This window comes from Cantharellus anzutake (genome assembly GCF_015039405.1).
Source record: "Cantharellus anzutake strain C23 chromosome Unknown EI90scaffold_3, whole genome shotgun sequence".
NCBI lineage: Eukaryota > Fungi > Basidiomycota > Agaricomycetes > Cantharellales > Hydnaceae > Cantharellus > Cantharellus anzutake.
The window spans coordinates 1,829,693-1,843,180 of NW_024066953.1; the positions used below are offsets into that span (position 1 = coordinate 1,829,693).

Genomic DNA, 13,488 nt, shown 5'->3' on the forward strand with positions numbered 1-13,488 from the left:
GAGGCCTGTCAAGTAGAAATGCCAACACTGTCAGCACTTTGTCCATCAGCAAACTTGGTAGGGAGCTCTGTGAGCAAATTGAGTCTTTTTGCTGTGCACCCTCTACACATTGAGTGAAGAATTCTCCTAAAGATGCAGAAGTGCAAAGATAATATGTATATACATTTTTGGAAATGCATGTTAAATAGCCATTATCATCACTTGAAAAGCTCTATGAGCTCAGTGGGCTCATAGAGTTCATAGAGCTTTTTGTTTGAATGGTCTTCATGTTCTCCATGAAATCTCTGACACCAGTAGTGCAAAGATAATATGGATATATGTTTCTGTAAATGTGTGTAAAATGGCCATTATCATTGTTTCAAAAGCTCTATGAGCTCTATGGGCTCAGTGTGCTCATAGACCACATATACCTTTTGTGTTTGCTAAAATCAGCACCTTGTTTATTGCTATTTACAAAATTGTCATGACACAGAAATATCTGTAATGCCTGTCAATGCACCCCAATGCTGCTAGCCCATCTGCCCAGGATCATCCAACCACACACCCTTCCACCTGTACCTCTCATCCATACCTACCCCCTCACATGTGTGACTTCCAATTGAGGCTGGCCACTTGGGTGTTCCTTTCCTATTTGCCTGCCAGCTGGATGACTCACTAGATGGCCAGATGGCCTTGTTCTTTTTGTTTGCTTAGGGACCTTCTATCTTTCATTGCCACTCATGTATTTGCCATCTATTCCTACTTACCCTTCATTGGAAAGGTTGATCCTGATTGCTGATATTACCCATTTACTTATTCTCTTAGTTCATATATTGCCTAGGATTTTCCCCCTCATCCTTACTCCTTGTCATAAGGCTTCTGTCCAGTTGAGTCATTGAAGCTGAAGTCCCAACTCCCACAACGCTGTAGGCAGGCACAGCCAGTACCATGCAAACGAGCCGATTATCGCGATTTCACCACCCACATCAAGCACCCCACTCCCAAAACACATCTACCACTGTTTCAGATACCCCTTCCATGTTTCCCATATTTTTTTCGATTTTTTTCAAACCATTCCTGACCACGCACAACCATCAGTTTCCAAATCAGGCAACTGTCACCCGCATATTCTGCCGCTTCCTCCATATCTCCATCAATTCTCCACCGATCCGGACGAATTTGGTACCGTTGGAAAGCCCTTGTCAACACCAGTCGAACAATGTTACGAGTGACGCATTTGGTTCAGCGGTTGTTCCGATCGCCATGGTTCTTTATTTCCTTAACAATGTCAATATTCCTTTTATATTGCTTTTTTTCTTAAGTGTTCCTTGTGGATCTGTTGCCGTCATAAACCCGTCGGATCATTCGGATTTCCATGTATTTCTTTCATATTTATAGTTATCCTCTTTCCTGTATTTACAAAAAGGACTCCCCCAACACAGAGAGGTGCTCCCCAACAACAAACATGAAGTTTTAGCAGACATTACCGGCGCCCAGAGCGGCAAATACGAAGCCAAAGAGGCTCAAGACATAGTGCAGGGACAGAGTTCCCATTAGTTTGATTATCAGTGAGATTTACGAGATTTATCATTTTTATCACATCGCACCCAGACCATTTCCCCCCCCCCTCCTCTTCATCCGAACCTCCCCTGAGCACTACCAACTCTGTGGCCCCCTCTCTTTCTCGTTAGGGTGGTAGATCCCTTGCCCCCTTACAATGCCTTGCAATGGAGTAGCATATCAGCTAAGTGTCCACTCATGCCACCACACTCTGCTCCACTTCCCACAAATACTTCAAATACTGTTTCTGACAGTAGGGTATAGATCAATTTTAAAAAAGTGTCCCACCATGCTTTGGTGAGCCAAATAATTTTGACCATGGGAAATTTGGTGTCAAAGGCTTAGTATGGATGTAGGATACATCAGCTTTTTGTTTGCTTTAATTGGGTGAGTTTTGAGCAGGAAATGAGATGAAAGATAAATTTTTGAACTTTAGAGTTTTCTTTAAATTTTTGTCAGGGACATGTATCCAGAGGTCCCCAAGGTCACCCAGGCTCATAACCAGACTTCAGCTTCAGGAACTTGGGCAGAGCACTGTGCTCCATTCTTACATTGGTGTCCCAATTTCAGATGGAGCGTTCTAGGCTGTCCCATATTTCAGGTTAGCAGGAGGGACCTTGCAGTGACTTTGACTCAGGTGAAGATGAAGCTTAGAGGTGAACTAAGGACAAGAGGACTTTGGGGGATTTCTAGTCAATATTCAAACTAAGGTACATAGATGGTAACCTACAAGTATAAATACAAAAAGAGAACAGAGAAGGGGCCAGTCAGTCCAGTGAAGGAGTGGAGCTGGATCACCTTATGTAACCAGTTTCCTATGTCCAATACCAATATTAGAGTTTGTGCTGATTTGCTTACTGACTGTCATATCCATACAATCCTGACCTCTGCTCCAGGCTCCTGGAACTCTGAAGCTGACTCCAGAGCCCCACTTCCTTCCATCACCTTCTCCTTGCCAACTCCCAAGAGGTTATCCCACCTCCAGCTCTGACACCACCTTCGGTCCAACTCCAGACCATTCCGGGTCCGACCTCAACCTCAACACCTTCCAGACAAGTATGCAACTATGCTCCTGACTCCGGACCTCTGCTCTGGAATCCCATTTGCATCTCCATCTCAGAACTCTGGTCTTAGCTCCAACCTCGGACTTTGACCCCACCTCCATTTATTTACCTTTGCCAATATTCCGGAGTTTGACTTCCGAGTTTGGACTTTCCGGACTTACTTCGGACTTTGCAACTATTGCATTGTCTGTACAAGCACCTGTATATAGTAGAAAGATGAAAGCACAAGGAAATCGAAGGGGGTCTGAATCAGAACAAAGGCATCTGAATGGAGACAAAAGGATGATGGAAGCGAAGTGGTACTGAAGGTCATGGGTTGACTCTGTGGTACATCCAAAAGGAGATAGGGAGGGCAAAGCCCAGAGGGGCAGGAGGATGGGGTGAAGTGGGGATGATGACTAACCGGCTAAAATGGAGAGAAGCAGCAGTCCAAATAAGGATGAGGGGAAATCGTGAAAGATACATTACAAGTGGCGAAAGTGCTGAGTTTGGTCCGTGAAGCTCAGAGGTTGCGGAGCTTATGGAGGTGGGGTTGAAAGTCTGAGGAATATTGGCAATGGTGTTTACATAGAATGAGGTCACCAATGCAATGGACTTAAGCCAAGGTGGAGTCAAAGTCTGAGGTCAGAACTATGACAGAATCTCGGAGCGATGGTATGAGCGGTGTCTGAGTACAGGGTACAGGGCAGCAGTGGAAGGTCGTAACTTGGTGGAGATTTGGCAGAAGAGGGACAGAAGGAGAGGAGTGAGGAGAGGAACGAGAAGGAGGGGTAAGAGGAGGAATGATGTCAGGTCCGAAGGTGAATATCAGAGTGGACGGAGGTAGGGTAGGAGAGGGACGGAAGGGTGGAGGTGACGTGAGGAGTGAGGAGGAGTGAGGAGGAGTGAGGAGGAGTGAGTGGAGGAGGGTGGCAAGAGGAGTGGTGTTTGGTTCAAAGGTGGATGTCAGAGTGGATGGGGATAGGTAGGACTCTGGAGGTGGTGAAGTGGAGGGTCCAGGAGTTGGATTGGGATTGGGTATGTATGGATATGACAGAAGAATAGAATAAATGGGTCAGATGTGTGATGGAGACTGGAGGGTGGTCTGGAAGGTTCCAAAGGTTCTGGAGCAGGTAGGGGTCCAGGAACATGGAATGGATAGATGGGGTGATTAATCAAAAGGGGTGGCAACAGTATCCAGGAGATGGTGAGTAGGGGTTGGGATTCTGGGATGTGACAGGTGGAAGCACTGATTGCACTGATGAGTAAGTACTGTCATATCCCAGAATCCTGACCCTGCACTTCCCCACCTCACTACACCTTCCTAACAACTTTGCCATCCCCTACACCATTTCTCCCTACAATCCTACCCCACCTCTGCCCCTACCGTCTCAGCTCCGGCCTGGACTTTGGCACACACACCCTCAGCCATTTCACCCTGGATGTTCAGACCCATCCTGGAACCTTTGGAATCCCTGGACTGCTCCGACCTCCTGACCAGTCCCTGACATTTTGTTATATACTTCTAAACCCTTCTTCTATCCATTTCATTTATTGGGGTCACCCAACATTTCTCAGATATGTAACTCCAGCTTCAGAGCTACCCGCATCCCTCAGTGACTCAGCCCTCATCATCTTAATTAGTCATCTTCCACTTATAGCACAGCTGACGTTGTAGGAGTGCATAATGGGTGTGCTCAATTTCATGGAACTGTATGCAGCAAATATGTCAAAATTGGGCTCCCGCCCTTGTACATTATTAGGAAAAAGGAATTATAGGGGGAAGTAATAGAAAAGAAGAAAGAGGGTTTTCGTACGAACCGAAAGAGCTTTTTCGCGAAGGAATTGGTTGAGATTTGGTGGAGAAATTCAACCTGAGATGTCCTCATGTGCGAAGTCCATGCACTTGACCATGCTCTGGGGGAACAAGGTCAAAAGTTGACGGAAGAGGACTATTTTGGGGTCATTAAATCCAGAAAAATTCCCAAAGACTCATTGTTGAATTTCACCCTAATCGGTTCAGTGGTTGTGGAGATATTCTGATTATCAGGCATGATGGGAGTCACAGGACAATATGAACTATGCAGATGCTCACATGCGAGCTAGTCTCAGTGAAATTCCAAGAGAATACAGGCTAGTTAAATGATACAAATGCTAAAGAAGACATTGGAGGAGTCTTGGAATTATGGCATATTATTTGGTCCAAGTTTCCCTGTGCACAGATAATCAAGATATATATTCCGTTTCTGAGAATTCCCGTTCTCAGTCAAATCTCCACCAAATTTCACAAAGTCGGTATCGTTAGAAAGCTATGGACGAGGAGAGTCGAATGGAATAAAGGGACGGAGTTTTGACGCAGTGTTTGAGGAAGTTTGTGTTTTTCTTTTCATTTTCTTTTGTTGTTTGGAATTTTATTCTAAGCCAATGGCAGCTGAATCTTACTGCTGTTGTTGGTGGAGGCTTAGCTCAGCCAAACCCATATATTTCGGACTCTTTTCACAAGTTGTATGTTTGCTGTATGGGTATATGTACATAGCGATTGAAACGGAATAGACAATCCCCCCCTCTCCTTCCATTTTTGAAGTCTGTGTACTTAGTGTGTTGTGAGCAGCCACTCGACTGGTAAGGGCAACAGAGGCCCTTAGGGAAATCCACCACAACAAGAAATTGAAGATTACATAGTGTTACCTCGAGTTCTCCCCCTACAGTTATTCACCCCTGAATGAGACACACCCCCAAATGAGAAACAATCACCTAACTTGTTCAGTTCTTTATCATATGTGGTGAGATTCGGCATGGATATAGGTGGTTGCTAGGACTACTCATGTACCAAATTTGGTGTCAAGCGGGTATGAAATAAAGGAAAAAATCGGTGAAACATGAGAAACTTGAATGCGAAGAGTCACCATGTTTGCAACTTAACCACCCTGGCCTCATGTTGCAGTCTTCATCTCACCAACAGCCATCCATGTAGGCAGTGGGCAAAAGGCCAGTGTTATTTGTGTTAGGGTTTGTTTGTTTTGATGAGACACGGAACCTAAGTCGGAAGCATAATTTTCATCTGTGTTACCCAAACAATCAAAAAGTTAATCACCAATCCTGCCTCTCCTGGAGCCGATATTGCCTTGCTTGCTTGATTTGTCAAATGGCCCAGCATGCGGACTCCTTAGAGCGCCGTAGGCATCTTGCAGCTGAGGCAACAGAGCTGCACATGCAGAAAACCCTGACTTCATACAGAACTGAGATTCTATGTGCAAAGCAGAAGGGTGAAAAAGCGGCCAGTGCTCGGGAACATGCTTCCAATTGTGGAGTGTCCTATCCGACATTCATGCGGAGGCTCAATGGTGGGAAAAGTCGCCTTGAAGCCTCAATAAACCAGTCATGGTTGAATCAGGTGGAGAGTGATACACTTGTAGACTTTCTTCTTCTTATGTCCGACCGTGGATTCCCAGCAACCTGCGATCATGTAATTGAGTATGCATTGGAAGTTGCCCAGATACGGCACCCATCCCTCACCAAGCTTGGCAAAAATTGGGTTGATGGGTTTTTAGTATGCAACAAAGACCGACTTCAACCCAAGTGGAGTGCCAATCTTGAAAGTACTCGGGGTGGTGCTGTAAATCCAACAGCTGTCCAACACTGGTTCCAACTATTACAAGCTCAGTATAATCATTTCAATTTCCGACATGAGGATGTCTATGTTATGGATGAGAGTGGCTTCCCTTTTGGGACTGGGGAAAGTGTCAGGGACTGCGTGTCAGTTCACGACAAAGAGGGCGTTCCCAAGAATCCTAGTTGTTGTTAACGCTGAGGTGCCACCCTCAGCGGAGATAGGAGTTATATACATGGGTACCGCTACCCACTAGAGTGCGGCTACAACGAGATAGAAGATAACCGATAGAATGATGACATGAAAAGATAGCTATTCATTCGGATAATCGTAAGCGAGGTGTGGGAAAGGGGTGACATGTGGACGGAAGATAGGAAGCAGGAGCTAAGCGAGAGCTAAGCGAGATTACCTGCATTCTTCGGATCACTCCGGATCGTCTTATGGCAACTCCCTTCCGGCATAGGGAGTCAGGGTAGCCGGTTAGGCCGTGCCCTGACAGAAAGGGTCAAGGTCTTTGCATGCAGGATGACAAAAAGGGCACACATTCAACGCGATGGGAATCGCGAGAATGTCTGTGTGATTGTGACTGTCTGTGCAGATGGCACTTCAGTGCCTCCAGTTGTTATTTTTAAGGGGCAGAATGTTAATTCAAAGTGGTTGAAGGATAATCCTTTGCAGGCCGCATAAGTTACCCATTCATTACATGGAATGTGTGTTCATATTTTTGTGTTCTAGAGTCACTGTATCGGAAAAGGGGTGGACAGACAATGAGATTGGCTTAGACTGGCTTCAAACCTTTAACAAGTCTACACAACACAAGGCTGCTGGCTGCTACCGTCTCCTGGTAGTGGATGGACATAACTCACATTACAGTCTGGACTTCATAACATATGCACACAACCACAACATTGTTGTTATATGTTATCCTGCACACACAACACACGTTCTCCAGGGGCTTGATGTTGTTATATTCTCCCTCTTAAAGCAGGGCTTCTCAAAGGAGCACAACGCTTTTAATTTACGAAACTACCCAAGGAAGCTAAAGAAATCCTCATTTCTATCAGTCTTCGGTCAAGCATGGACAGACACCATAACCCCAGCTCACATTATCACCAGCTTCCACGTGACTGGCATCTATCCAGTCAACCCAAGTGTCATCCACCCAGAACAACTTGCACCGAGTATTGAACATTCCACCCAAGGAGATCTTCCTCTCCCTTGGCCTCACCTGTTAAGCGCATTATGCACTTTCACAGTCAGCTGATGTCTCATAAATACCAACAGGAATGCACACCTTCACCAATGGACAACTCGCAGGATGTTAGAATGTACCTAGGTGGAAGTAATGTTCCAGACAACGAGGTTAGTGATGATGAAAGTGACGGACCAATCATCAATCGCACCTTGCTTGCTGTCTCTCAAATCACAAACATCCCAACCCACAATCTCCACGCATCACCACAATCTTCCGGCACTGGGTGTACAATGTTCAGCACCGAGAATACCACCATCAGCCCCAATGAGACTCTTACCTTTCCCCCAGCTCATGCCCGAGCAAAGAAGCATGCCATCAATGACCTAGAACATATTATGTCATTTTCTTCATCCACAAATTCCATTGTGTCCTCCTCACCTCTCCGTTCAACATTCAAACTTCCTGAACATGCATATGGCCAACTTAGTGATCTACCCCCAATTAAATGGGATCTCACAGACAATCACGACTTAGGATCCAAGACTTGCCTCAAATTAGTGCAAGAAAACCAAGAAATGCGGCACGAGTTTCAGAAGGCCCAAGTGTTGGTGGAGAGAGCCGTTGATGCAGTGGATGCAGCAAATGCCCAGTTGGCATTAGGGGGAATGTATGTGTCTAAAGCTCAGACACAGCTCTTAGCACGGGAAGAAGCAGAGAAGTCGAAGGAGGATGGTGGATGCATTAAAGGGACATTTGGCCAAGTTGTGACACATGACGGTTTCTTGAGGGACCAAGCAGAGCGCGCTCAGAGAAAATTAAATGAGCAAGAGTTGGAACGATGGAAGGAAGAGGCTAAGGAGCGGTGGAAAGTGTTCAACAACTCACAGAAGGCAGAAATAACGAGCTGGCGTGAAGAAAAAGCGCACTTGGCTGCACTCAAACAAAAAGCACCACCAAAGCCACTGGAGGTCCGAATGAGGGAGTGGATGGCCGAAAATTATCCACAGCTTCAACAAAACAAGCCCTTCACATCACTGGAGGATGCAGGACAATCAGTGGAAGCGGGCAATGTCATATCCGTGCATACCTGACCCCGACCCGACTTCCGGACCTCCACCCTCTTCACCTCCGGAGTCATACCTTACCGCTGCCGTTCCGATACTCACCTCCGGTCCTGGCAACACACCTCCTCTCACCCCCCACGCCGCCTCTGCTCCTCCTTCCCTCTCCTCCCCTATCTCCGTCCACTCCGATACTCACCTCGGACCGAACGCCGCCCCTCTCGCCACCCTCCTACTACTCCTCCTCCTCCTACTCCGCTCCTCCTCCGCCACCCTTCCGCCAAGTTATGACCTTCCACCGCTGTCCCGTACTTCGCACTCGGACACCGCTCGTACCTTTGCTCCGAGCCTCCGTCATAGTCCCTACCTCGGACTTTGACTCCACCTCGGTCTTAGTCCATTGCATTGGTGACCTCATACTACGTAAACACCATTGCCAATATCCCTCGGACTTTCAACCCTGCCTCCGTAACCTCCGTAAGCTCCACAACCCCCGAGCTTCGCGGATCGCCTTCGGCACTCTCGCCGCTTGTAATGTATTTCTCGCATTTACCCCTCATCCCTATTTGGACTACTGCTTCTTCCCATTCTAGCCAGTTAGTCATCACCCCCACTTCCCCTCATCCTCCTGCCCCTCTGGGCCTCGCCCTCCCTACCTCCTTTCAGACATATCACAGGTCCTGCCTTATGACCTTCGGTACCGCTCCGCTCCTTCTACCCTTTGTTCCTGTTTGGACGTCTTCGTTCCGATTCGGTTACCCTTTGTTTTCCTTGTGCTTTTGCCCCTTCCATTATATATATCGGTGCTTGTACATACTCGTTTTGGTTTAGTCCGAAATCGACCTGAAATGCCCCCTAGAGACTTCCTGCTCACCTACTGTGAAATTAAGGACCAAATGGACAAACAGCAATGGCACAGCGCTCCGCTTGAGTCGCTGAGGCCAAGGTCCCTCCACACTAAGTCTCTGATTCCACTCCGGAGTCGTCTGTATCAGCCCCGTTCTAACAGCCAGGAGCGCTGTGCCAAGTAACACGTCCGTGCCCTAACTTACTAAACTGGCAACCAGAACTAATGGGGGTAAACTCTAGTCGATTTTATTACTGAAGTGTAACCTATGTACAAGTTGAGTATATATAGTTACAGCGAGGGCGGGTCCGCAAATGGCGGAGCCGAACGGAGCGGAGCTAATGGGGTTAGACATTAGCCAATTGAATATTACTGACAAGTCGGGTTACGGGGTTAACGGAAAGGCAGGATATAACCCAGAAAGGGAAAGGAGGGATAGGCCTGAAGGTGGGCTTTGCAGGGCAAGCAAGTGTATTGCCCAGTGGAGGCGAGAGTGCGCTAGCAGACGTCGGAGCTGTCTGGAAGCCTTCAGGGCTCCGTACTTAGGGAGGCGTAGGTAATAAATTGAAAGGAGGGGTGTCAGGGGACGACTCCCAGGTCCCCATGACCCTCCCCTATGGCCCACAGCCTCAGGTCTGGCCAGCCCTATCCAGGGCACAATCTACTGTGGGTAAGGAGATGAGAAGGAAGCTAACTTCTCATCTTCCCACAGTGGTGTGGTGACCATCGAGGGGTACTGAGGGGATTGCGGAATACGGGAGCTCCAAGGTTAGTGAGGAAGGAGCAGAAGTAGACTGGAGGGATCGGAGGGATCGGAAGTCGATGGCTGGGGATGGATATGACATAGAAAAAAGGAAGGCAACCCAAGGAGTATAAAAGGGAGACCCTTTCTGCGACTTTACACCCCCCTCAGAGAAGTAAGAAAATAGAGTATTATTTTTCTCAAGCATTTCTGGTTATCACTCCAGTGCAAAAAAGTGAAATACAGTTAAGATTGCCACTGTAGTAAAAGGCAGCAATCAGGGAGAGAAATATTAAGTAAATATTTCAACAGGAGAGTGTCAGGGTCATGCATGCTCGCAACGAAGAATGCCCCAGAAACCTAATTGATATCAAAGCTGGGGGGACATGCCCATCCCAGCACACGGTCTTATATACATGGTAGAGATGGTAACTAGTCAACTAGCTAGTAACCAGTAGTATTGGATCAAGAAAGATAGAAGATCACACAGCATCATAACTGACAGCTGCAGACCGGATCAAACAGGAGATGGAGAAGAACAAAGGAAGCAGAAGCTGATGGAGATACGGGTCATGTGGCAATGCGCTACTTACGCTAACGACCCGAAGGTGTGCCCTGACAGAGAGCTGGTTAACACTCCAGATTTCAAAGTGTAAACAAAAACAGTTATTTTGCTACTGTTAAAACAAGCAATAGAAATAAGACAAAAATAAGACAAGGCCAAGGGACACTTCAGAGACAATCCAAACCCATTGACAGAGTAGAATCTTTGAAAATTCACCAAGTAGAAGATTTACTTCAGGTTAAAATTCCAAATTTAACGATCCTATGCAGAATTATATCTAGATAAATTGAGAAATTACACTAACCCATATTTAGACTAACCCATAAAATAGAATTAGCCAAAACACTTGGATTAGTACTATATTTACAACAAATCTGCTAGTACACTTCCCCATCCAAACTAAAGAACCAGGGAACAGATTGGTGGTGGTCTTGCCTCCCAACCGACCTTCCTTCATTCTCTCCTTCACCATCTGCTCCGATCTCCACCTTCGGACCTGACACTACTTTCTGACTCTCTTCCACAAGGTATGACCTCCCACTTCCATCCTGTACCCTGAACTCGGACACCACTTGTACCTCTGCTCCAAGATCCTGTCATGTCCCCAACCTTGGACTTTGACTCCACCTTGGTTGCATTGGTGAACTCATTTCATGTAAATGCCATTGCCAATATTCCTCAGACTTCCAACCCCACCTCCATAAGCTCTGTTACCCCCAAGCTTTGCAGATCTACCTTGGCACTTTCACCATCCGTATTGTATATCTCACACTTCTCCCTCAACACTATTTGGACTACTGCTTCTTTGCATTCAGCCAGTTAGTCATCAACCCCACTTCCCCTCATCCTCCTGCCCCTCTGGGCCTTGCCCTCCTTACCTCCTTTTGGATTCACCATAGAGTCTAACCCTTGACCCTCAGTGTAGTCCCACTTCCATAATACCCTTTGTCTCCATTTGGACACCTTTGTTCCATTTCAGACCCCCTTTGTTTTCTTGTGCTTCCATCTCTCTTCTATATATAGGCACTTGTACATACTCAATTGACCCTTGGTCTAAAATTGACTAGAATGCCCCCCAGAGACTCTTCACTTGCTATGTCTGAAATTAAGGACCAACAGGACAACCAGCAATGGCACAGCACTCCCCTTGAGTCACTGAGGCCAAGGTCCCTCCTTGCTAAGTCTCCAATTCCACTCTGGAATCGTCCAAAATCGCCATGCTCTAACAGAATCAGAGACTTATTATGGAAGGACCTTGGCCTCAGTGACTCAGGTGGAGCGCTGTAAGGGGGCAAGGGATCTACCACCCTAATGAGAAAGAGAGGGGGCCACAGAGTTGGTAGTGCTCAGGGGAGGTTCAGATGATGAGGAGGGGGGAGGAGAAATGGTCCGTGTCATATCCATACAATCCCGACCTCCGCTCCGGGCTCCCGGAACTCCGAACTCCGACTTCCGGAGCCCTACTTCCCTTCCGTCACCTTCTCCTTGCTGACTCCCAAGAGGTTATCCCACCTCCGGCTCGGACACCACCTTCGGTCCGACTCCGGAACATTCCGGGTCCGACCCCAACCTCGACACCTTCCAGACGAGTACGCAAAACCTATGCTCCCGACTCCGGACCTCCGCTCCGGTATCCCGTTCACGTCTCGTCTCCGGAACCTCCGGTCTTAGCTCCGACCTCGGACTTTGACCCCACCTCCGCTTATACCCATTGTATTGGTTAGCTCATTCCATTTAATTACCTTTGCCAATATTCCGGAGTTTAACCTCCGAGTTCGGACTTTCCGGACTTACTCCGGACCTTGCAACTATTGCATTGTCCATTTCAATTCCGCTATTCTCCCTCATTCCTATTTGGGCTGCTGCTTCCTTCTATTCAGTCAGCTAGCCATTCCCGACTCCCATCCTCCTTCCTTCCTCCTTGGGCCTTGGCCCTTCATTCCTCTTTTGGGAAACACCATTGAGTCAAACACTTGACCCTCGGTGTTGTTCCTCTTTCCATCTCCCTTTGTCTCCTTTTGTCCTACCCTTGTTCCTTTTGATTCCGGACCCCTCCTTATATACAATGTACCTAGTAACTTGTAACCTCAGTCCGAAATCAACTTGAATTCCCCCCAAGAGACTTTCCCTCTGCTAGATCCGAAATTAGGGACCCCTAGGACAACCAGCAATGGCACAGCGCTCTGCATGAGTCGCTGAGGCCAAGGTCCTTCCATGATAAGTCTCCGATTCCATTCCGGAGTCGTCCGAATCCCCGCATTCTAACAGTCCGGGTGCAATGTGATAAAAAAGATAAACTCGTAAATCTCACTAATAATCAAACTGATGGGAACTCTGTCCCTGTACTATGTCTTGAGCCTCTTTAGCTTTGTATTCGCCACTCTGGGCGCTGGTAATGTCTGCTAAAACTTCATGTCTGTTGGGGAGCACCTCTCTCTGTTGGGGGAGTCCTCTTTGTAAATACAGGAAGAAGGTAACTATAAATATGAAAGAAATACGTGGAAATCCGAATGATCCGACGGATTTAGGATGGCAACAGATCCACAAGGAACACTTAAGAAAAAAGCAATATCAAAGAAATATTAACATTGTTAAGGAAATAAAGAAACATGGCGATCGGAACAACCGCTGAACCAAATCCGTTACTCGTAGCATTGTTCGACTCGTGTTGACAAGGGCTTTCCAACGATACCAAATTCGTCCGGATCGGTGGAGGATTGATGGAGATATGGAGGAAGTGGTGGAATATGCGGGTGACAGTTGCCCAATTTGGAAACTGATGGTTGTGCGTGGTCAGGAATGGTTTGAAAAAATCAGAAGAAATATGGGAAATGTGAAGTGAAGTCGGAATGCTGGCACGGTCCAGGGTCTGATTGTTGGCAAAGT

General features: G+C 47.1%; 2 protein-coding genes across 2 annotated transcripts; one reads left to right on the forward strand and one right to left on the reverse strand.

Annotated features, from left to right (window-relative positions):
* Positions 1-3,198: 3,198 nt before the first annotated feature.
* Positions 3,199-4,038, reverse strand: EI90DRAFT_3116197 (uncharacterized protein; the record flags this gene model as incomplete). Its single annotated transcript, XM_039062868.1, has 2 exons — positions 3,199-3,575; positions 4,005-4,038. 2 exons carry the CDS (start codon positions 4,036-4,038, stop codon positions 3,199-3,201), a joined length of 411 nt encoding a protein of 136 aa, XP_038922906.1.
* A 3,456-nt stretch (positions 4,039-7,494) lies between these two features.
* EI90DRAFT_3116198 (uncharacterized protein) lies at positions 7,495-8,827 on the forward strand (the record flags this gene model as incomplete). Its single annotated transcript, XM_039062869.1, has 2 exons — positions 7,495-8,355; positions 8,435-8,827. The coding sequence occupies 2 exons, from the start codon at positions 7,495-7,497 to the stop codon at positions 8,825-8,827; spliced, it is 1,254 nt and encodes a 417-aa protein (XP_038922907.1).
* Between the last annotated feature and the right edge of the window lie 4,661 nt (positions 8,828-13,488).